The sequence below is a fragment of the Phasianus colchicus genome, chromosome 3, assembly GCF_987193195.1.
Source record: "Phasianus colchicus chromosome 3, bPhaCol1.hap1.1, whole genome shotgun sequence".
NCBI classification, from domain to species: domain Eukaryota; kingdom Metazoa; phylum Chordata; class Aves; order Galliformes; family Phasianidae; genus Phasianus; species Phasianus colchicus.
In genome coordinates, this window is record NC_143438.1 from 68,439,011 (window position 1) to 68,463,840 (window position 24,830).

Here is a 24,830-nt window from a genome sequence, read left to right on the forward strand (position 1 = left end):
GAAATGTTGACAGGTTCACTTCTAATCTCAGTTAGAAAATTGAGGTTGGAGTAGATAGTGCTGAAAAATAATGGGGTGAAAATCGGTTCTAACTTTTCAGACCATTTCCTGCATGCATTCTTAACTTGATGCAGAGCGCTTAGAGAGTTCCAGAGATATTCATTCAGTTTCATTTTAAGACAAAATCCTCATGTGTATGGCTTTACTATGAAATATTTCTTGTGTTAAAGAGAAATTCTGTCTATTACTGTTATGTAACATAGTTCACTGTTTTCTGCTAATATCTTTAGAGATTTACTTAAGAGCAAGGGAATCATAACTGATTCTCTGTTTCCTTAAGACGTTACTTTTCCAACAGTAATTGATTAAAATAAATCAAAGACATAACAAACAGCCCAAGGTCTTCCCTACTACTTGTCTTTGTTAAAGGTAGATGCCATAGACCTGCAAAGGTGTGTCTACAAGAGCGATCAGCAAAATAGGATTGATCTCTTCCAGAAGGGTGTGAACAAGTTTTGAAAGCTTTTTAATGTTCATGTACCTAAGACTAATGACCTGGCCTGTGGCTCTGAAAAAGAAGCAGATGATAGACACGGAAGGTATGTGAAGATGAATCCTACAGCCTCAGGAATTTTCCAAGAATGGATTACAATTCTACCTTTTTATTTTCTCTCTAGAATCTCTCTTAGTTTTAGTAGTAGATGTTGATAGTCAATAAAGCCAATGACATTAAAGCTGACATATTAAAATAGTGTGGAAAGGTCTAATTATTGCAAAGGTCACAAGATTAAATTTTCATTCCAATTTTGTTATTTCCAGGAGCCAATGGAAATGTAGAACAGCCATCAAAATTCCCCTGTGACTTTCAGTAAATGCTTGATGTTTACTTTGTTGGGCCAATATTAGAATTTATATTCGTTTAAATATGGGAATCATATCTGAATTTTTAACAACCATGAAAATGGAATGTTTATATATGTTTAATAAAACAATTGCTTAAAATATAATGGCAGGAAAGCATTTCAAGAAAGCATGAAAACTGTCTCCAATATTCATCTTACTTGAGAGAGACAACTGAAACAACAAATGTAATGTTTTGTGGAAGAATATGACCTAAGATTAATACATTCTATGATATAGTAGAATGAAGTACTGTTAGATTAATTTCAAAATGTTTTTTATGGAGAAGATTTTACCAAATATACGTCTTATAGGAAATTTTTCATTTCAGAACATCTTATAATTTTAAATATGTGTTGATTTATCTCAAAATATTGAATTTAAATGGAAAATGCATTTAAAATTATTATAATGTTTGAAGCATAATACTTCTACTGGAAAAATCTCTGCTTTCAAAAAATCTGATGAACATTTTTCAGTGTTTCTGATTACTAGAAAATATTGGATGGATATTTTTTTCCTACTTTGTGCAAACTAAAATTATCCAGTCCATCAGTCTCAGGCTTTTATTACAGGTTTTCAGGTAGAGAATACCATAAATAGATAAGTTTGTTTTTTTAGTGTCATTGCACTGTGTAGTGATGCCTTCTCATTCAACACCTCTGTTTTCTTCTTTACTTTTCCCTCTGCTACTTTCATGTTTGGATTAAGCACAGGCTTTACAAGAACATGTGCTTTCTCAGAAGTCTTTATTGCTACGTGATTCGATGGTAAATGGAATATATTGTTCTGTCACAGCAATTTAACACTGAAATAACTCTTCTGATTTCCTGATTTTGTTGAATGTTACCCTTTCATATATCAGTGAAACCAAGCAGAGTAGTAGCTTTAACATCACTCAAATGGCATGAAATTTGTTTCCTGATTAGAAATTTTATTTTTTCCATGAAATTTGTTGTAAAGTTGACTGTACAACACCTGGGTGCTTTTTAATATAGATTTGTATTTATACTGACAGCTCAGGCAAACCACTCTTCACTAAAGGGCCTGTCTGTATTTATTTCTCAATAGATAATTATTACTAGCATTCAAAATGATGGATGTATATTTCCTCGTGTGTTTCTGAATATGATTCAAAAGAAGGGAAGAATTTGAGATTCAGTGTGACTAATGTATTGCATCATGTATTTTTACATTTCAGTGATAAGTATACAGACATAATATAAATGAATTCAATATATATATATGCACAAGATTTCTGGTGTTGAGAATTATGAGTACTTACCAAAGGTAAGGTATGTGCAAGAATAGATACTCTTTTGGCCCTCTAAAATTTTAAAGACAGTATGTTCTGATATTCAGAAGAACAGAAAATATATTTATTTGGGTTAGGAAATGCATGTTATTTTATTTAATTTTGAAAACTCTCTTTTTGAGATAATGAAGTGCCAGTTAAAGATCAGTTTGCATTTTGCAGGACCTTAAATAACAACTGTCTACAACGACTGCAGCCCTTCACAACTGTATTTTGATTTAAGTTCATCATTTGTCTCTACATTTAAGTTACCATTCATGTTTCTGTAGTAGCTTCAGAAGTCCTCATCTTCATGAGTGGAAACATGTTTGTAAAAAATGCCATTTCTCTCTTACCAGTAAATGACATTTTTCCTAAAATCCTCAGATATTATAGTAAGAATATTTAGGAAAGTTTTGTAGTATCAATTTAAAAGTGGTAAAAACTAGATAGCTATTTTACATATGCTGTCCATTTTCAATGCCTATTAATCATTTCCTTCCAGTGCCTTGAGGGTGCCTTTGCAAAGTGTTTCCACCTTCCAAACCTCTTATGGATTTCAAATGTTTGCTTTCAGATATCAACATGGCAGGAGAACCAAAACCATACAGACCAAAACCTGGCAACAAACGTCCACTTTCAGCACTTTACAGGTAAGTTAGATTTCACCCTTAACATGATACAAATCAGATTCATTAGAAGAATTATGGTAAACTGAAATGTTTATTTTGTTTAATTTTTCCAAATATATCCAGCAATGCTACTGTGTAGCACATGAGTTAGACAAAGGGTTTTTTCCCTATTCATGGTTTGATTTCGTATGAAATATAATCAAGCTCTTGTACACACCAAAAGTTTCTGAATGTGAGCAAAAGAATCAGTCTGACACTGTGCATTTATTGAATCTACCCAGAGTAGCGTTCTAACTTTGAGAAATAAAGACTGTCTATTTGGTGCTCATAGCAAAAAAACCTAAATGGCACCAACAAGGAATTGGCCTAGAAAAATTCCTGACTGGTACTTAGAGGAGATTATCACAGTATGTAAATAATGCCCCTCTTTTGATTAGAAAAACAAACTCCCTCTACTTTTTCTGAAGTGAAAATGGAAACAGAGAAGACAAGTAGATTTAAGGCCCATGTAGAAATGCAGCATTTAACAAAATTATTACGAAGCATACAATAAAATTATAAAACTGTCGTTTACAAAAACTACTGACAGAAGTGCCAGTGTGGAGTTTTGTGAACAGTTTATTAAAGTCCTTACTTCTGGAACTACAATCAATAATTTATTTGGCTCTGTTTTAAAAAATGAGTGCCATTTCAATTTTTAATCCTTATGCTTTATTGTCTGACTGTGGTTCAGTTCTTGTGTCTTTGTATTTGTTGGTGAAATGACTAATAATTTGAGAGCAAAACTACTGATTTCTCATTGATATGTGTATCAAGGGTGAGAATCAATGTCTATCAAGATTGGACTTCATCCTCATGTATTCAGGAAGGCACTGATAGTGTCTTTTTCCTATTCCCAGATGATTATTTTTTTTTCATACACCCTGTACAAACATGAAGAAACCCCTGCCTTTATTAAAAAAAAAATAATTAAAAAAATCAAACAATTAAACATTGTTAGTGAGATTGATAGACAGACATGTACGAGGCACTGCTGCTCAATAAACCCCACTTCCCTTAGAAGTGGGAAAAACTCCAGATCCATGAAATGAGTCAAGGCTAATTTCTTCCATGGCTGAAATGCAGATAGAGTGCTCTGACAGTGACAAGTCAGTGGTGAAATGAGAGACACTCATGTTGGACCTTTTAAAGCCTGATCTGATCTGAAAGTATCATATGGAAATTCAAGGGTGGGATAAGTTACCCTTAACTGAAGCAATGGGGAAATTACTTTGGGGTAAAATAAACTCTGTACTCATTACTCTCAATTGCAACCTATTAATTTCTGTAGGTATTACTGGTAGTAATGTGAGATTATGTTATTGTGTCCCTCTGTATTTCAAAAGATGCTTGGAGAAGTTATATGGTTTCTGACATCTATATACAGTTCCACCTCCAAGCTTTTGAATGGTTTCTCATAAATGTCCTACAGACAAGACAGTGATAAGTCACTGTGGGAAGTTCTGAGGTATCTGTGCAGAGAAAAAATGATATTTGCTTGTATCATCTCATGGATCTCTCACAGACTACTTTTCTAGTTTATTAGATTACACGAGGCTTTTTTTTTTTTTTTTTTTTTTTTTAATATAACTAGCAAAAGCCTTCACTTGAAGATAATGGAGAAGTTTCATTATCCCACTATCTGTTAGCATATTAATATGGGGTAATGTTAATGGCTTACAAAATTATTGGCAAAGTCAATATTTACTTATGTCTTCATTGTACTGGGGACAGCTGGGATGGAGTCAGCTTTCTTCTCAGGCCCCCGTATAGTTCTGCTTTGGATTCATCACTAAAATACATCATATTTTGGCTATTTCTGCACAATAATTGACCAGCATCAAGGCTTTCACTTTTTCCCACTGTGCCTTTGCTGTGAGCAGGCTGAGGGTGGCAAGGTATTGGGAAGGAACACTGGGCTCAAACTGACCAAAGGGATATTCTATATTATATCAAATAGTTTCCAGAAATAAAAAATGGGGCATTTTGTCTTCCAATATATCTATTGCTTGGTTGATCAGCCAATTGGATGTTTAGGCATTGGTCTGCCTTTGGTGGGTGAAAGGTAATTTTTGCATCACTTGTTTTTATTCCCTTCCTTTCTTCCTTTATTAAACTGCATTTATCGAAGTCCATGAGATTTCTTTGATTTTGCTCTTCCTATTCTTTCCAGCATCTAAGGGAGACAACAGGAGGTTGGAGAAGACCTTAAAAATCACCTATTTCCAACCTCCTGCTATGGGCAGGGTTACTGGCTACTAGGTCAAGTTGTCCAGGTCATTCAACATGGCCTTGAACACCTTCAGGGATAGGGTATCCATAACTACTCGGGGCAGCCTGTATCAGTACTTCACCATTCTCTGAGTGAAAATTTCACTCTATCGTTGCTCCTTGTTCTGTTACTGTTAGTCCATATAAAAAGTCCCTCCTGATTATTAGTTTCTTTTAAGTACTGGGAAGCCACAATGAGGCCTTCTCTTCTATAGGCTGAACAAGTCCAGCTGCCTCTTTTGATGCAGCCCATGATACAGTTGGCTCTCCAGGATGCAACTGCACACTATTAGCTTGCATCATGCTTTTCAGCCACCAGGACCCCCAAGTCCTTCTCCATAGGTATCTCTTTATTAGTTCTTCCCCCTTGTCTAATCTCAGAATGCTGCGACCCAACTGCAACACCTTGCACTAGGCCTTGCTGAACCTAATTAGGTTCATGTGGACCCACTTTTCAAATGTGTCCAGGTCCCTTTGGATGGCATTGTTTCCTTCTGTCACATTAACTGCACCACTCAGTTCAGCTCCATCAGTGTGTCGGCTTTTCGATAACAGGAAACCAGAATGTCTGAGGAAAATGAAGGTATAAAATACAACAGAAAGACTAGTTTTAGAGTAACTTCTACTTTTATATAATTCTGTAACTTTTTATCATGCTGTAAGAAAGGAGAGAAAATAGTAGACTATACAGGAAAAGCTTCTTTTGCATTAGTAAAAAAGTTAGTTGACAAGCTATTTAAGAAAATCAATTTTAGCCAGAGGGATGGAATCAAAGAATTGGATAACCAATATGGGAATGTGAATTCAATGGAAATATTATGATGAATTCACCCTAAAGACTGTAAAGAACTAGCTGAATTTGTGTGTGAACTATTATTAATTGTTTTCAAAAACTTATGGAGGTCACATAAGGTAGAATAACAGCAGATATTGACAGGTGTACACCTATATTTTAAAAAGAGGAGAAGCCATAAAATTATCAGATCATCAGGAAAAAAAACAGAAACAAAATTTATCACACTTAGAGGATAGTAAGATAGTAAAAAAAAAAAATCGATCTGCATTATCAGGAGGAAATGATGTTGAACCAAAATAATTTCCTTCTTTAATAAGTCAGTAGATATAGTGTGTAAAGAGGAAACAGTAGATGTGCTGTACAGTCATTTAAACAAGCTTTGACTCTGGCCCTATGCTATTTGCAGAAACATGTTCAAGAAACTTTTTGTTGTCCTGAACAGAACTGTCCAGCTTCAATCCCAATTTATCTTTGGCTACACAGATTTTCTCCCTGCAGAAAACATCTCTCTAGTCCTCCCATGTAATCTGACCTCTCTTCTAATTGCCATAAACTTTCCACCTAAGCTCAGAAGATCCCTGTTCAGCCAAGCTGACTTTCTGCACCTCCCACTCCTAACACTTTGTTATTGAGGTGATAGTTAGCAAGTGAACAGCGCTGATGAACAGCAATATTTTCAAAAACAGAATCAGACAATTCCTTGAGCAGCCTAAAATCCACTCTCCCTTTTTTCCTCCTGTCATTAAAGGTTTCAACTACTTAAAAGTTTCAACTACTTCATGGTCACTGAGGCTAAGATGGCCACCAATTACCACTTCACTCACAGGACCTTCTCTTTACAAGCAACAAATCCAGGAGGGTTTTCTAGTTGGCTCTCTTATGGATTGTACCAAGAGGTTACCATCAGTGTGCTTTCTGGGCCTGTTTGTGTCAGCAATGTGGTATTCTCAGATGTGTGATATCCTATGATGCATTATACAATGTAATTTGCTAAAGTATCCAAGTCATAGAATCTTAGAATCATGTGATCTCAAAGGTCACATAGTCCAACTCCCCTGCAATGAGCAGGGACATCTGCAGCTAGGTCAAGTTGCTCACAGCCTGGTCCAGTCTGACCTTGATGTCTCCAAGGACAGGTCTTCCACCTTACCTCTGGGCAACCTCTTGCAGAGCCTCTCCACCCTCACTGTAAAATACTTTTTCCTTATTTTCAACCTAAATCTACTCTCTTTTAGTGCAAAACCATTTCACCTTTCAGTACTTTCACCATAGATCCTGCTAAAGAGTCTGTCCCCTTCTTTTCTGTAGCTCCCCTTTAGATACTGTTATCAGGTCACCTCACAGCCTTCTCTTCTCCAGGCTGAACAACCCCAGCTCTCTCAGCCTGTCCTTGTGGGAGAGGTGTTCCATACCTTGAACTGTTTTTGTTGCGCTCTTCTGGATGCCCTCCAACAGGTCTATGTCTCTCCTATACTGAGGATGCCACATCTGGACACAGTACTCCAGGTGAGACCTCACCAGAGCAGAGTAGAGGGGTAGGATCACCTTCTTCAATCTGCTGGCCATACTTCTTTTGATGCAGCCCAGGATGCAGTTGGCTTTCTGGGCTGCACATGTTGCTGGCTCATGTCCAGTTTCCCATCCACCAGTACCCTTAAGTCCTTTTCAGCAGGGCTGCGCTCAATTCTTTCATCCCTCAGCTTGTAGAACTAAAATGAATAAATAATCAAATGGATTGGTATTTCATTTCATTACATCATAAAATTGTTTTAGCCATTTATTTTTCATATTGGTTCTCCATCACGATGTTTACAAGGTGTTAAAGCTTTAGAGGCCTAAAAATGTGTATGGCTGCTGCAGACATGAGGTGTGTGAGGTGAGAACTGCTGGAGACTGTGCTGGGTACACGAAGCCAAATCTAATGTGGTGTCACTAGTGCTATTTGGAAGGAGCTGGGAGCAAACTGTCCCAAATTACATCCAAGTCTGATTGCTGAAAAAACTAGTTTGTGTGCCAAGAACAACCCCCACAAAGAGTGAATTAATGCTTGTATAATGTAGGGAAGCAGGGAACTAGTATTTGGAAGTAAAATGGGAAGATAATTACTGAGCATTGTAGGGGTGCCTGTTCACTCTCCTTGTTCAACACAATTTAGTATTCTAGTTGATTAACAAAGCTTTCAAAGAGTTATCTGGGAGTTTTTGAACAAGTTCCCCGTATGCCACACTCCAAGCTTCCCCATAAAACCATGTATGCAAGGTCTTGCTTCAGAGCCACATCTCGAAGGTCCAGTGAAGAGTTATTCAAGGTCTACTCCTCCCAGTATTCCCACTGCTGGCTGGTCATGAAGCCTTTGAGCCAGATGTCCACCAAGATGAGGCCTGCCCTAGAATGATAAGGAATGGGATGAATTTAGTGGATGAATTTAGTGGAAGGAAATACTGAGTGAACTTGTCTCATGTTGCTTCAGCTGGCCTGATCTCCACCCTGTGTTGGGTTCCCATGTAGCCCAGGCAAAGGTGCCTTTGGAGACCATGCTCTTTAGAAGTTGCTTTCTGAAGTTTCAGGCTTTATGGTTCAGTTCTCTCTGAGTGGCATTAAAATGCAGTCATTTCCCATTCCCGTCCACTTCTCCATACAGTGCAATTCAGCATGCTTGATTTAACATGCTACTAATTAGCCATATTAAACAACCTTTACTTTACAGTGGCATATATCTTGTGGCCTGTGGAGGAAATTAGTTTATTCAGAAGTCTAGTTTTAATATACTGGAGATATCCTTTTATTTACAGCACATGATTATGTTTTTAATATCAAAGTTTAAGGGTTTCGTTTTTTTACAAAAATACTGTGTCAGTTTCCTCAGTACATTTTATTTTTATAATACCCATCACAAAACTGCTTAGATTATTCTGCACATCTTCCATATTCTTTGGGTTTGCAGTTTTATTTCATACTAGAGGCTTAAAGAGTTGCTTACAGCCTTTCTCTACTTGCTGTCCATTTCTCAGATGCATATTAAGATATTTTTTGTAGTATGCGGTAGGTCTTTCAATCCTCACAGCCATCCATTATTTCCAGTTGATGTCCTGAGTGCTCCTGGGCATTCTTCATTTCAGGAGAAAGTGTGACAGGCAGAGTGACTGGCAACGTGATCACCTCTTCCAGGGAAGAATTCTTAACATCATTCCTCACATTTGAAAACATAAGATAAACTCAAAAAGTTCTGTGCCAAACAAGCATTACTATTCTATTTGAATACTGCAGTATTTTGCATAATGCTTTCTGTAGTGTGCTGTTGGCAATATGTTAACTATATGCTGTACTGGCATATAATAAAAATAACTGCAGGCATAAGGATCTTTCTTGATTGAGTATGTTCTAGATTTATTATAAATCTTTATTCTTTCTTCTCTTATTGCATTTTTGTTTCATTTTTATTCTTGGCTTTCAAGAACCTAGAAGCACAGCACAACCAACAGAAAATAGACCTGATCAGTTATTTTCTGATACTTTACAATGGCATTAAAATGTGATTATGCCTCTCAATTTTTAGATTTTTTTACAAGATCTAAAAAAAAAAAAAAAAAAAAAAAAAAAAAAAGTTATTTATGCTTATGGAATATAATTTTTTTATGAATGCATTGTTTTGAGATTACACAGTTTGATATCTCTTTTGAGTAAATGTAAAGTACTTCCTTTTTATATAAATATATCTTTTTGATACCCTTGATTACTGTCCATAAAATATTTTGTTTTAGTGCAGTGGGATATATCTGAGATGACTGTTGGTTTATGGTTTCTCCTGAAAAAAAGACTGAAATTTAAATTAAAGTTTAAATTGAGGTAATTTTAAATCTGACAAAACATATTTTACTTTCATTTCTTCAAATAATATTCTCAGAGATCACATCTGAAGCATTCACTACTTTATAGGAAAATAACTGATCATTTATTCTGAAATTCTCACAATTCATAGCAAGTTTACTACTCTTACAGAGAATAAATTTTTCCTAATATTCAACCTGAATCTCCCTGGTGCAACTGGAAACCATTCCCTCTTGTCCTATTGATAGTTATGCAGGAGAAGAGTCCTGCCCCCACTTCATCACAACCTCCCTTCAGGTAGTTATAGAGACCAATAAAGTCTCCCCTCAGCCTCCTCTTCTCTAAACTGAACAACCCCAGGTTTCTCACCCACTTCTCATAAGACTTGTGCTCCAGACCCCTCACCTTTTGTTGCTCTCCTCTGGACACGCTGCAGGGCCTCAATATCTTTCTTGCAGTGACAGGCCCAAAATTGATCACAGTACTCAAGGTGCAGTCTCACCAGCATCAAATATAGAGGGATGATCACTTCCCTGCTCCTGCTGACAACACTATTTCTGATACAAATCCAGGTTGCCATTCGCCATATATACAGCTCTGTCTTTCTCAGTGATGCCAGTTTAACTGCAGTCTGTTTGGTCACAGAGCTTTTAGTGAACAAATCCATGTAATCAAAAGGGTTGGGAGAGGCAGCCAGGGACACAAGTTTGCCCTTTCACATGATCCAGGCATGAATGTTCAGAACCTGGTAACTTCAGTGAGGGAAGAGTGAGGACATCCTTGGTAATAAACAGGACAACCTTGAAGACAAATCACAGATAGAGAAAAAGATCAAGAGATCTTATTCTATCAAATGCGCTTGTCATCTTGGATTATAGTTTCAATCATACTATTTCCAAACTACGTTGTAACTTCAGTAAGAAGAACAGTAAGACTTTTTTTTTATTTCTCTTCAGTATTATAAAACTATTACTTACTTCTTTTTAGAAACTATTTTTAGTGACTACAGGCACGTATTCCTTGCCACTCGTCAGTTTTTGTTTTGTTTTGTTTTTGTATTCACCTCCATCAGAAATTTTAAACTATGATCTTGACTTGAAGGATTGTCCTGCATATACAGTAAGACTAGCACTCGCCTTTGTTCCCTCTACCAAGTTACTCCTTAGACTTACATTCTTTTTGCAATTTATTTTTTCACTTTGTTAGAGGAAACCAGTGACATTTACACACATCTGCATAGGAGGCACATTCCTTTTTCCTAGCTCAGTACTTGTCCTCTTGCAGATGATGATATATGGTATCACATGGCAGATGTTTTCTTCCACAAAAGCCCACACTCATGATCAGAGTTTACCAAGTTTGGAGAAAAATAGCTAATTTTCTTATTATTGCTTTTTTTCCCCTGGTCTTTAATCTTCTTTCTTGCCTTTTTTTATCTCCTCTGAAGCTTAAAGCAGTATACCATAGCAAAAGTAACTAACTGTGAAACTCTTTTTTTTTTTTTTTTTTTTTTTTTCTCTCATGTTTTTCTCACTGTTTATACTTAAGTGGAACAGAAAATATATTCACTACTTTTTGGTACATTGAAATTACTAAGCCTACTTTCTTATCCAAGTGTTTCTGGTGCTAATAAAACAGAACAATTTTTGACAGATAACTCAGAAAGTAAATTCCTAAAAGATCTGGACCACTGATGATTTTGCCTGCAGGCAAACAGAAATAATACATTTAGCCATCCAATCTTGACAGTCTGAGCCCAGTTTCCATCCCAACCATATGTGAGATTTCCACCCCTTAATACTTCATGGCTTTTTACATTTGTTTTAAGAAATAATCAGAATTTGGATTCACTGTTTACTAGCAGAAAAAAATGATGCCTTCTGTAAATACTCAGCTGTGCTTCTGTTATCTTAAAAAGAAAAATGATAGTACCTGCACCATATAAAAAAAATCAGAAACAGAAATGTAGTTTTTCCACATTCATGTTTTGATCTCATATAGTATCTCGTTTTCCAATCACTGTTGTTTGATAATTATCTTAACATTAGAGAAGTCTTAAAAGTGAAAAACTATTATTGACAGAGAACAGAGCAGGATCTTTGCTAACGTGGCAAACAAACAGCAGAATTATTAATTTCTATGAATTTAGTAATCCTATAATTGGAGCAGTAATCAGTAATGCAGGAGAAGGCTGTGCTTCTGAACACCATTTTGTGGGCTCTTAATTAGACATCTGTTCTCATGTAAAGTAACTCCTCTAATTGTGTGGAATTGTGTATGCAGTTTGGTTTGGGAGATGTTGATATACTGCAAGGATACAGTTTAGGTGGCTTGGAAACAGCCAAAGACACGTGGCACTGGATTACAGATTTAGATTTCTGTGAACACATAAGTAAGGCTGGAGAAATGAGGGGCTGCAACTTAAAATAAATATATTATAGTCCAAATAATCATATCAGAAAAAATGATTTTAGTTTAAGAGAAAATGGATTGTTAAGTAAGATTACAAATAGCATAAAAGGCTATGCTGTGTAAAGCACAGTGGGACAATAGCAACATATTAATATTCAGTGAGCTCTTAGCAGTGAAATTTCCCCACAAGCTTATTTCTTGGTGAATGTGCCAGTCAAGGAATACCCAGTTTGAAAATATATTGTCCTGGTTGCCAGGATTTATACTTACATACTGCAGATGATGCATAATTTCAAAAGAAATTTTTTTTTTTTTAGGAATGTGTTACAAATTGCATGTTTTTTCTTAGATTATGATTGCTATTCTTCTCAGAATATTTTTTAAAACACCAGGTATTTTACTGAAAAATAAAAAAATGTATTCATAAATATGTGTGAATTCATTATGAGTTCTAAGAAATGAGCAATTTATGGTATCTATTGGCATGAAACTTTATGTTGTATTTTTCGGAATTGAAAGAGTGAGATTACTCCAGGAAACAGCATGACAAACATGAATCATACACTGTCAAAACATTGCCCTTCCAGTAACTACTTTCAAGAGTTAGTAATGTCATTGAGGGAAAAGGAGATTAAACCGCTAGCCTTGGAAATCCTCAAAGGCGACGCCTGCATAAACCTCCATCTATTTGTGACTACAAATAGCCACACGGTAAAGTATTGCTTGTGTGCATTAGATCTGTCAATGCTATTTTGTTCAGCCCCACGTGGTGAACTAATTCTGGACATTTTTAGACTGATCATATTGACTTGAATGTTCTTACTCTGATTTGGAGCAGAAAAGGGTCAGGTGACACGAACGTCATGCAAAGATTGATTAAAGCTGTCAGAAAGAGGACTTCAAGGTAGATAGCTAAGTACACCACTACCACTTTTTCAAAATTATTTCTTTTGTTGAGAGCATAGATTTTTGCAAAATGTATTTGTGTATCACAGCAAAAGCAAATTAATATTAACAGCAGTGACATGGAGTTCCTTTCATTCTTGAGTTTGTTTCCTTTTCTTATTGGAACAAAGGCACTAAATGAGTATGTTTTCAGCTGGGGAAGACAATCAGGGCCAGGAGGGTTCTTACCTGAAGGATGGATTTCTAGATAGATAGATATGATAATCTTTTCCAGTTCTAGCTCTCTGGAAATATTACATCACTCTAAACTTCATAATTCTTGGAGATTTTGTATTTTGTTCTCTGTTTACTGCCTACAATTTAGATCACTTACTAATAAGTATTGGAAGCTATTTCCTCTACTTTTCTTCTCCATGCCCCCACTTCTTCCCTCCCTCCCACAGCCCATCCTATACTGTAGGGAAATAGCACTCTTAGCATACAACTTAACAAAGTGCAATCTTATTGGTATATTGAAATCAACTTTTACATATGCCAGCTACTATTTTCATCTTAGCTTCCTGATGCTGTGAAAGATATCAGAAGGAAGAATCAGTTCCTTGAAAGCAATTCCTTCCAGTATTGAACACTACTTTTTATTCTGTTTGTACATATGTCAAGAATTTGTTGCTTACAAACCACGTGACACATTTCAGGTTTTGTTAGGGATCTACAAAACTTCACTCGTGTGAAAAAAAACTATTTTATAAAATTTGGTAGAAGAATTTAAAATGATGTATATTGTATTAGGTTAGGCTAGAGAGTTTCTCATTAGCATATCCCATGCTAAAAGTTCTCTAATTTTTTTTTTTTTTTTTCTGCATAAAGTGCTCCTTAGTACCTTATTACGGGCTTAGGTAATAAGTAGAATGGGCTAAATAAAATGTACTGCACAGTCGGTGACATTTTCAGAATTTTTATTTATTTTTAAATAGAAGCCAAATATTCCATTCCTTTCAATTCAAAACTCCAAAAAGCCTAGTCATCTCACTCTTGCAGCATATGAAATGCAGGAGAACTGCATTCTTACAGACTGAATCATACAGTAATCATAGGCATACAAAGAGTATGCCTACATATGGAGTGACATAATCATGCAGCCTTATGTGGACCAACCTTAGTATCTGCATCACCAGAAATAATATATGAGATCTACAACAGCTTCAAATATATTGGAAAATTACTTTCTTTCAGGGTGAAGGAAGGAGGGAAGACCAATGATTGCTATTTCAGTATTTATAATCTCAGTAGATAGTATAGCAGTTGCATAAAATACTATTTCTTATGTGGTTTAATCCATCAGACAGCTCAGTACTATACCATCACTTGCTAACTCCCCTCTCCCGTTGGGATGGAGAGGAGAATTGGGAAGAAACAAACAAACAAACATAGAACTCATGGGTTGACATAAAAACAATTTACTAAAACAGAAAGGAAATTAAAAAAGGAAATAGTAATAGTAATGATAATATCTTTACAAAACTGTCAGACAAGGCAATATATGACATCAGCAACACTCAAAAGTTATTCTCCTTGAGAAATCTGATTTGAAGTTGTAACCCAGAATGAATTGTCTAAGACAATTTTGTTCCTGACCATTGCTTTTCCTGATTCAGGACAGACAGTTTTATTACACTGAAAAGTCAGAATAAGACTAATAAGTTACTTATATTCCATATATTTGTCTTACTTGCTCTCTAGAGTTGGAAATTATATGATCACCACTAGGAAAATATTGATTCATAATAAATTACTTTGGAGAATACTTGCCTAAAATCCATTTGCTTGTGTACAGTACAAATATTGTTAGTAATGTTATCTACTTTTTCCTATAAATAAGTTTTGGGAAGGAGAGGCAATGATTCCTTGACAAGAAGCAATATTCCTATCTTTATTCATTTCCATGCTCAATGCATATCAAAGATGGGATTTAGATAATCAGCATTAGTGTAGGCAAGCTTAGCAGCAAGGGAAATAATGATACACTTTTTTTTAAAATCAGATCTGTAAAATATCTCAAGACAAGAGCTCAGTTACAAGTGTTAAAATGCTGAGTGGGAAATTTCTGGTGTTCTTATCTTAAACACATAGTGTGACAGTATTGTAGCATATCAATGGTTATAAATTGATTATGTATGCCTGTTACAGTGGCCAACATTAGTTGAGCAACTCTCACAGCATAAAAATACTTCTGTCTTTTGCAATTTTATGTAGGTAAGAGCGTTAGACTTTTCATAAAACTTAACTCAAAATCAAAAGGAACGAGAACCTCAGTCTTCCATGACCCATTTGTGCTACCAGACAACTTGCCTTCCAACTTTTCAAACTGATGTTTTGCCTAGACATTTGGACAAACTAAATTTTTCTAGTGGGAAAACTATTTCAGGAAATAATGAAAAGTCCTGATCAGTGCAGCTTCATTACCATTCGTACACAATTAAAATATTATTCCCCTTGTTTACTGCACACTTCAGTATTTCTTGCATACTTGATACTTTCTTTTTTTCTTTTTTTTGGCCAAAAAATAAATAAATAAATTCAGTTTTAACATTTTTTCCAGAAGGTGCATGACAGCACTTCTCTTAGTGCTTATCAGTATTACTCTTTTTGAGAAACTGCATTTAATTATGTGAAATTTCTTCAGAACACAAGAGAATTTGGTGTACTGCAGGCTAGAAAAGAAACTATAAAAGTTATTTATAAATGGCATTTGTAAAAATGATATGGCATGTTATTTTATATGGTGTTGCAGTTTTAAAACCTTTCTATTAATTTGTCATATACTGAATTAGAAATTTAAATAAAAGGGCAGCAGATAATTGTATTCCTTTACTATGAGGAACACTTGAACTAATTTAAAGTAATGAAGCAAATTATCTAAAACCATTTAGTCGAATATACTAGAGAGAGGTCAAACTCAGGGCAACACTATTTGAATCAAATTGAATTCCATCTTGAGAATGGATTTCAAATAGATTTTTAATTGCAGTATTTTGTCCGCAGGGCATTCTATCACATGCTTTTAATATGAAAGCAAAATCCACCAAAATATCCTCCATCATAATGGTGCCAAGTCTCTTTTCATCACAAAGTTTCTATGGTGTGATGTCTGCAAAAATGTTACTAGGCTTTTAATTTCTGCTCATTTTGCTCATAGATTATCTCTTGAGCCAAAATCTAGATAATTTACAGGATTGACTCATTGCATTAAGCAGAAAAATGGGAGAAAAATAAAAGCATAACACTAGCTAGATTTGAGACTGGTGCAGACCCTGCAGGAAAAGGACTGACGCACCCATGTGAAGTGAAGGGTCCTGTCACTTCATTGCTCTATGGAATACTGCTTAAGCATGGGAGATGTCAGGATATTTATTATCTTGGTGCTATGAGAGTTTGGTGCACAGCATGGCAGTCTGGGATGGAAAGCATTTGCATCAGCAGTGGGGCTGCTCTGGAGAGACGTGCAAGGAGTACAAGCAGACACACCTTCAAGTTTCCATTGTGCTTCTAGTAATAATCAACAGTGACTCCTCTTCTATTCAGTAACTTCTATGTTGATATAACTCCAGAAAGAAATGGAAAGCCCAGGTATACCCATGAGGACAAGAGAAAAGTTACTTTGTTTTGGATATACTTCTACTTTTCTCAAGTCTAAAGTCACTCTTATAAATCACTGGAGATCTAATCTCATGAAAATAGGGTTTAAATTACATCTGAAGAACATACTGTAAATGAAAAATAAATTTCCAATGGTAACTGTAAAAAAACGTCTTTTTAAAAAGCTAATACTTCACCAAAAAAAAAAAAAAGACGTAATATTTTTTAATGACATAGTCATATAATCCTTTCAAAAATACAGTGATAAATACACAGGAACAGAAAGAACATCATATGCAAATTTGTCAGAACTTATTCAACTAATACAACACTTAAGTTGATAGCTTCTTGGATCTCATCACTAATGATGACAAGACATAGTGTCACTACTATGATCTGGAGTCATCACAGCAGTCCATAGATTGGCAACATGAATTAGTCGTCAAAGAAAAAATTAAAGACACATCTCTCAATGAATAAAGTGATGAGCACTGTCTTTTGGGATAGGAAAGGGGTGATCCTTCTTGATTTCCTAGAACCCAAACAAACCATCAGTTCTGACCTCTACATCACAACGCTGACTAAGCTGAAAGCTCAAAGTTCCAGAGTCACACCAGAGAAGATGACAGCCTTTCTCTTACAGCACAATACCGTCAGGTTCCATAGCAGTTTGAAGACTGTGGAGCATGTTGCCAGCCTTGGATGGCCTGTCCTAACACACACACCTCATAGACCAGAATTTGCGCCTTCTGCCATCTGTTTGGATGTATGAAAGATGGACAGCAAGGGCAACAGTTTCATAGCATTGATGCCATCATAACAGTGGGTCATCTTCATTGGTACAAATTTTTACGAGCGCTGCATGCAGGCTTTTGCTCACCATTGGTAAAAATGCACAGCTAGTGGTGGTGACCATGTAGAAAAATTGAGTTTTGTAGCTGACCTCTATCAAATAGTGTATTTATTGTGTTCTTTTCTATCTGTTTCCACGGAAATAAATTGGAGGCATTACTTCCAGTTGCAAAAAGTGGAGCAAAAATAGAGTAAAATAATACATCCTGCTTGGATGGAAACTACCAGTAGAAGAGTCTCCTGACACTTTGCAGTGGTACAGGTCCTCACAGAGACAGCAGTAATGGCAGGGCATTTGAGAATGACATTTTTGACAATATTTTTTGGAACTATGCAGGATTCTGTGTTTACCAAGCTGGAAACATTCAGCTCCAGTGCAAAGCTGGTTGTGGCAGATCTGCTACAATTTCTCAGATTGAAGAAATGAGCATGTTATAGAAATAAAAGATATCAAAAAGCTGTCAAATAAGGAAAATTAAGAAAGTATTTAAATTTACACAAAAATGTTATGTTTATTGTGTTTATTATTATTTTGTGTTTATTTAAATTTGAAAAAAATAAAAGATTAATTATCTTTCCTGAAACATTGCCATTAAGGGGAAAAAAACATCCTTTACTTGCTCGATCTAGCCTGGCTACACAAACCATCTGAATCATTGATGTTTAAAGGGTTTAGATGTGCTGCTTCATAAATGATTGCTAAACCAAAGTTCAGTCAAGTAAATGAGGCTCCTTTCAACTGAAGCTCCTAGGATAATGGGTCAAGCCCCTCTATGCTTTTCAGATTGTGCATTCATCCCCAAATTAATTTCATATTGAGAGTATTCATTTTAAAACAGTCATATGAATGTTCCAAAATTGAATTAATATTTATATATTAAACTCATGTTATTTGCTTGACAGACTTGAATCAAAGGAACCTTTTCTGTCTGTTGGGTAAGTAGAATATGGTTATTTCTATAGAATGTTGTTACTTATATATTCAACTATCATACAGTATAATGTATGAGATAATACTGAGCATAAACATCTCCTGTCAACATTTCAGGTATTTGCTATACCTAAGCTTATGAAAAGTAAATATCAATCTCTAAAGACAGCAGCTGTAGGTATCTTTCTTCCAAAAAAATTACTAGAATGTATGTTTTGATTCTACTGACTAAATATATATACATACATATATATATTTAAAAAATAAAACATTTAAGAATTAAACTTTGCAGCAAAAATTAGCTGTTTTATTATTTTGTTTTCACTGATTCTTCGGTCATATATTCTCTATACCACTTGTCTAAGCTGATGAGTGAAGAATTGATAGTTTCTTTTAAAATAAAGTTTTACTGATAACTTGGTAACAGAAAAAAAACATCAAATTTGTTAATTAGAAGAATATGTTTTAGCCTTATTATAGATGACATTTACAATGACATACCTTTACAGCTATTGTCTTCATAGGCACATCACCATGTGAACAGTTATTTAGTCTCTGTTAAAATTATTATCTTATCCTTCTAAAAGTTTACTTTTAAAAGTGATGCATTTTGAAAAAAAAATCATTATTTTATAAAATTTAGTCCTGACATATATATATACATATATATATGATAGGTATCTGTGTTTGACTTCTGAGTATAAAGTTCACTTCCTATTCACGATTTTTTGTTTAGCTTCTTTCTTATAAAACTTTCCTTAGTTTCCTAACATTTTCATTCCCAATTCATTTTTCTTCAGAACTGTATACCCTTTTTTTCTTGTCATTTTCATTTTTCCTACTTCATAAGTCCATATATTTCATGCTACCAAAAACATAAACTGTAGATAAAATATCCCAGTACAAAAGAGCCATGTAAAGGTTAATTCTACCAAATAACTATCAGTAGCATCCAAGTAATTTTATTAACTACAGATATAAAACTACTTCAGGTTCTGAAGAATGAATTAAAAACAGCAAGTAAAGTATCTCAGTTAAGAATATAGAAACTCAACAAATCAGTGTGAGCAAGATTGGGATATGCTTCAGGTTTTTTAGCATAAAGTAACTTTGGCTTGTTTTAATTTAATTAATTACCATTTCTACTTTCTACCAGCAAAAAAAAAAAAAATGTTGAATAATAAGTGAAATGTTCATCAAATGGAGGAACACAAGAAAGTAGGAACCACGGAGGTGCTCTTGGTTTACATGCTTTGAAATGTCCGAATTCATTACCAGATTTAATCACTTTCATTATTACTTCCTGCTATTCCACTTTGTAACTTTCATACTACTCTATACTATTTACTATATATATACTATATTCTATACTATTTACTATACTGTACTATTTATACTAGTTCTTTTTCTTTTTTTTAAGCTTGCACTCTTGTAATGATTGCCTGAAAACCTCAACTTTAAGATTAAAAAAAAAAAAGAAGAAATTTCATGTTGCTCTGGCTGAAGAGCAAATAAAATTGAAAAATAAATAAATAAATACCAGGAAGCAAATAAAATGCAATGTCTGTGCCAGTAGTAGCAATTCATCTTAAACAGCAGTTATCATAAAATAATAAATTCTACGTTTGTAGCTCATGACATGATTTGAAGAAATTTGCTTGCAATTTTAAGATATATATGGATGAGGACCTAGGAGGAAAGGTTATCTTTTGTGTTTGGGTTCCTTACCAGATGAAAGGAGTGGTGGCCATGGTGTAAATGCACGTTACCTCCCCGTAGTCATTGCATGCGACTTCATTGACAATCTGGACTCCTCCCAGGAAGTCTAACTTGAACAAAGATATGTTCCCAGATGTTTGTGATGTACTTGAATTATTTTTTCAAGTTCATAGTGATAATGATTGAAAATGCAAAAATTGGACACCACCTCTTTCCTAATTTTGCCTTTCCTGCTACATTTCATTCACCTCAAATAAGGGTTTTTTTGACAGAAGCAAGAGCATTGTGCTCTGAGGAGAGGCCTAAGCAAACATCCACCTCCTTGGTACTGAGAGAGATGTTCCTCCTGGTCCCACAGTAATGTGGGGATTCATTTCTTCAGGGGATGAACTCTCACGCTGAGACATGTCTGAGGTTTTAACCAGAATGATAGCTGCAACAATCTATCCTTTAAAATAGGCTGTTTGCAAAAAAAAAAAATACTGACTGAGACTTGGTTAGACTAACGCATGGGTGCCCTCAACACCTCTTGAAGCCAGAATTGGTAAAAGCAACAGCTTATATTACTTTTGGTTCCTACAGATCACTTGGTCCTGCAAGCAAGCCTTTAATTTATTTCCCTTCTGCAACAGAGATTTATTTCCACATTTTCATTATACTGCCTGTAGGAGCTAATTATCCTTTTTCATTTTGCCATGTCAAAAATAATGGCTTTCGGTGCTTTGCTATTGTTAATTCTTTAGGTAGAGGAAGGGAACATGAAGTGGGACAGCCAAAGAGCTTGAGCCTGTCACGCTTTGCATGAGACTCAATGTGTGTACTGGGCTACAGCTTTCCAGAAAGAGATCCCACAAAGCAAAAATGATTCTTAAAACAACACATTGCTTATTCTCTCTCAGAAAGCAGACAGTGATTGGCACAGGCAGACCTCACCTCTCACTGTTGTGGTTTGTCTTTCAAATGCTGGGAGAAACATCTCCTGAACGCCCCCAGTAAAGGAAATTTCATTTATTCTTCTTTTTATGCAAAAAGACATTGCGGGGTATTTTATTAACGTGAGAAGGTTGTGTTGGTGGGGGGGCTGCAAGGGTGGCCTCTATGAGAAGCCCTTCACTGCCCCATGTCAGCTCAGAGAAAACTCCTGCTGCTCCAACAGAGACGCACCACTGACAGAGCACAGCCATGAGTGATGCTGGGTGTGCCCTGGGAGAGTAAATTCAGGAAAGGGAAAAACTGCTGCACAACAGCGGCTGGGAGAGATGAGTGAGAAATGTGAGAGAGCAGCCCTACATGCAGCAAGGTCAGTGCAGAAGGAGGGCAGAAAGTGCTCCAGGTCCAGAGCAGGAACTCCCACAGCCCAGGAGAGACACATGGAGGAGCAGGCTGTCTTCCTGCAGCCTGCATGTACCAAGTGGAACAGATCTCCACATGCAGCCATGGAGGAGCCCACAGGCAGCAGCAGAAGTGGCTGAAGGAGCTGCAGCCTATGGATATCCCCACAAAAGCAGCCCCAGGCCAGAGCTGTAGCCCATGGAAAGCAGTCCATGGTGGGGCAGGAGGGCTGGGAGAGCCACACTCATGGGGACAGTGTGGAACAGTGCTCTCCTGAAGAGTGTGCCCCATGGTATGGAGCCATGCTGGGGCAGTGCTGGGACAGCTGTATTCTGTGGGAAGGCCACGTGGGATCAGTCTGGAAAGGACAACATGTGGGAGGGACCCCACATGGAACAGAGGCAGAGTGACCATGTAGAAGCAGCAGAGATTAACTGACCACAATTTCCCTTTCCCCTGCTCCGCTCAGAGGGAGAAGCTGGATGGGAAGGAAGATGTTCTGGGTTTGTTTTTAGTTCTCACTCCTTTAGTCTGCTGGTAGTTGACATTAAATTACAATATTCTCCATACACTGAATTTGTTTTACCTGTGACAGTAACTGTTGAAGAATCTCATTTATCCCAACATACCAGGGTTTATTTTTCATCATATTTTCCCCTCTGTCCTTTTGAGGAGAGCAAGTAAGAGATCAGCATGGTGGAGCTTAGCTTCTTACAAATGTGAAACCACCACACCAATGCTCCATCATTCACTATGCAAGAGATGGATATATCAGTAATGGTTGGCAGGGCCCTCAGAAGGAGCCACCCCCTCCTCCAGCAGGGATACTCAGAGCAGGAGGCTCAGGGCCATGCCCAGGCAAGGCTTCTGAAGATCTCCAAGGAGGAGACTCCACAGCCTCTGAACAAGCAGTGCTAGTGCAATGCCACCCACACTCAGACAGTAACAGATTTTTAAATCAGTGGTTTGTAGCTAGCTACAACTGTATGTAGCTTTTAAAATAATATCTAGTCTTTGATTCAAAACATGCAGTGGTAAAAAAAATAAAAAATAAAAATCACATAAGTTCTTCAAACTTTTTAAAAATGTTTGTCCTCTTTCTCAGCATCATTTAATAGTATGTTGCATATTGTTGAAATCAGAAGAGACAAAGAGAGCAAGTAAGAAACAGAGCTGATTTTTCCGAGTCTAGCAAGAGATTAGATGCATCTATACCCAATGCAGAAATGGGATTATTTCTTGGTAAGCAAGCAATAGCTCTTCAATGTGATGGGCTTTGAAAATACATGTGTTTTATGCATCTGACTGTCAGCTGAGATTCAGTCTCTTTCTTTTGTGTACATGTTTAAGAAAATACAATACAAACATCTGACTTTTTCTTTTATTTTCAAGATTGACTGGTTGCCGTAAACGTTATAAATTTAGGAGTAAAGCCCAGAGAGAGCTGTATCTGAGATTAATGTATTGTATGCATTTTTTTACATAATAAATAGTTGTCTGTCTTGTAAGAAAGAAGAGAGGTACAACTGGCACTAATTGCTGTGTATTTTGACATTCTCGGTAAAGCCACTACAATTCTGAATGAACTACTGCCTTCCCCACAAAGATCCTGTTTCTAGACAGTATATGATTATAGAAAATACGGAATAGTCATAGGTTTGTATTTTCAAATCACAGCCTAATCAAAATACCATTTGAATCAGGAGTATTTCTAAACAGGTGAAGGAATGTAGATGTGCTGAACTTTATGAAATACTTCCAAAATGCATAAAGAAAAATTCCTTAATTTTCTTCTTGCAGAATTATTCTGAGAAATATATAACAGCTGGAATTTGTCTCCCACATTTTCTGTTTGAGGGTTTCTTTTCAATAAAGATGTTTTGCAGAAAATCTGTAGAAAGTCCTGAACTCAGACATCTTTTTGAGGGAACTTATTCTTAAGAACTGACAAAGTTAAAATTAAATGCCTGGTTAAAACCAAATTCCCACTGTTATGAATTAATCGATCCACTTCCATATTATACAGATTATTTCAATTCATAGTCTGTGCTTTTTTTCAGACACTAGGTTATAAGGCACAAAGCAGAACATACCCACATTCTGTAGCTCTTGTAGAACAAATACGGATAATGCTTCTCATTCTGATTATCAGATAGCACCAGCTGAAGAAGCAGACACTATTCCTACTGTTCCCATCTGGTTTTCGAAGAAAGATAACTAGGAAGTTATTTTCCTTCAGTGGAGTGAAAAAGAGGAAAAGAAGAGATAGTGGAATCATTTTGCACTGTTAATACGAAACCAGTAACACTGCCAACCTGAAAATCTTCTAACTGTCATTTTCATGCAGTCTAGGTATTCAGGATTTGCACTTACATGAAAAACATGGGAGGGCTGCACACAATTGACAATTTATTTAAACTTTGGCTATCAACAGGAGTTAGGAGACTACAGGGGCTTTACATGTGGTGAGACTGCCTAGGTAGTCTCCAGAGAGATAGCAATGAATTAGGGGCATTAGCTAACATGGAAAGCTAGGAATCTTTATATGGAAGATGCTGAAAGCCTGTATGGTTTAATTTCAAGCAGTATTGTTGACATACTTATCTTTCAGCAATTTACCAAAAGCCATAAGGATTACGTTTTTTCTATAATGGTTTCCTCTGAAACACTAGATGAATTATCGCTGTTTTATAAATGTATAAAAAGTTGTTTCTTTGTTTTTTTTCTTGAGTATTTCTGTGAGGAATAGATTACAAAGTCACAGTAACAGATAATGTTCCATTTACTGAACTTGATGGTTTTGTACCATTGTTTGGTGTTTAAAGATCCCAGATTATGTATTTTTCTACTCATCTGTAATGTAAATGATTATTTTTTGGTTCCTCTGTTTGCCTGATATTCTATAGTATTTCCATTTTCACATGCACAAAGAAATATATATCACATAGAAATTATACTAATACATTTGGGGGGGAAAAAAGTCTCTTCCTACATCCATTAACTTTTATTAGCAACAAACTTAACAAATATGCACCTTAATAAATTCCTTTTTTCCTCTCTGACTATAATAATCAGTAACAGTGGGGTTCATAATTGAGAAAGGCAATAGAGCATGAGATCACTTTTTTCTCTGTTGGTTATTCTATTTGTTTTTCCTTTTGTTTAGTTTCTGTTATTTCTGTCATCCAAGACTAACCTTTCATTAGTATTTCTAGAAAAACAATAGCTATTGAGCTCATTAATGTTAAATGTTAGTACCTCAATACTAAATAACCATAGTCT

At 35.9% G+C, this 24,830-nt stretch overlaps 1 protein-coding gene across 10 annotated transcripts in view; it reads left to right on the forward strand.

The window, feature by feature from the left end:
* Window positions 1-24,830, forward strand: part of RALYL (RALY RNA binding protein like) — a 371,649-nt gene that overhangs the window by 294,114 nt on the left and 52,705 nt on the right. For all 10 annotated transcript variants that reach the window (XM_090137773.1, XM_090137774.1, XM_090137768.1 and 7 more), the window contains 2 exons: window positions 2,772-2,847; window positions 18,470-18,502. In XM_090137773.1, coding sequence (XP_089993899.1) covers window positions 2,772-2,847; window positions 18,470-18,502 — 109 coding nt within the window. The remainder of the gene's footprint in view (window positions 1-2,771; window positions 2,848-18,469; window positions 18,503-24,830) is intronic.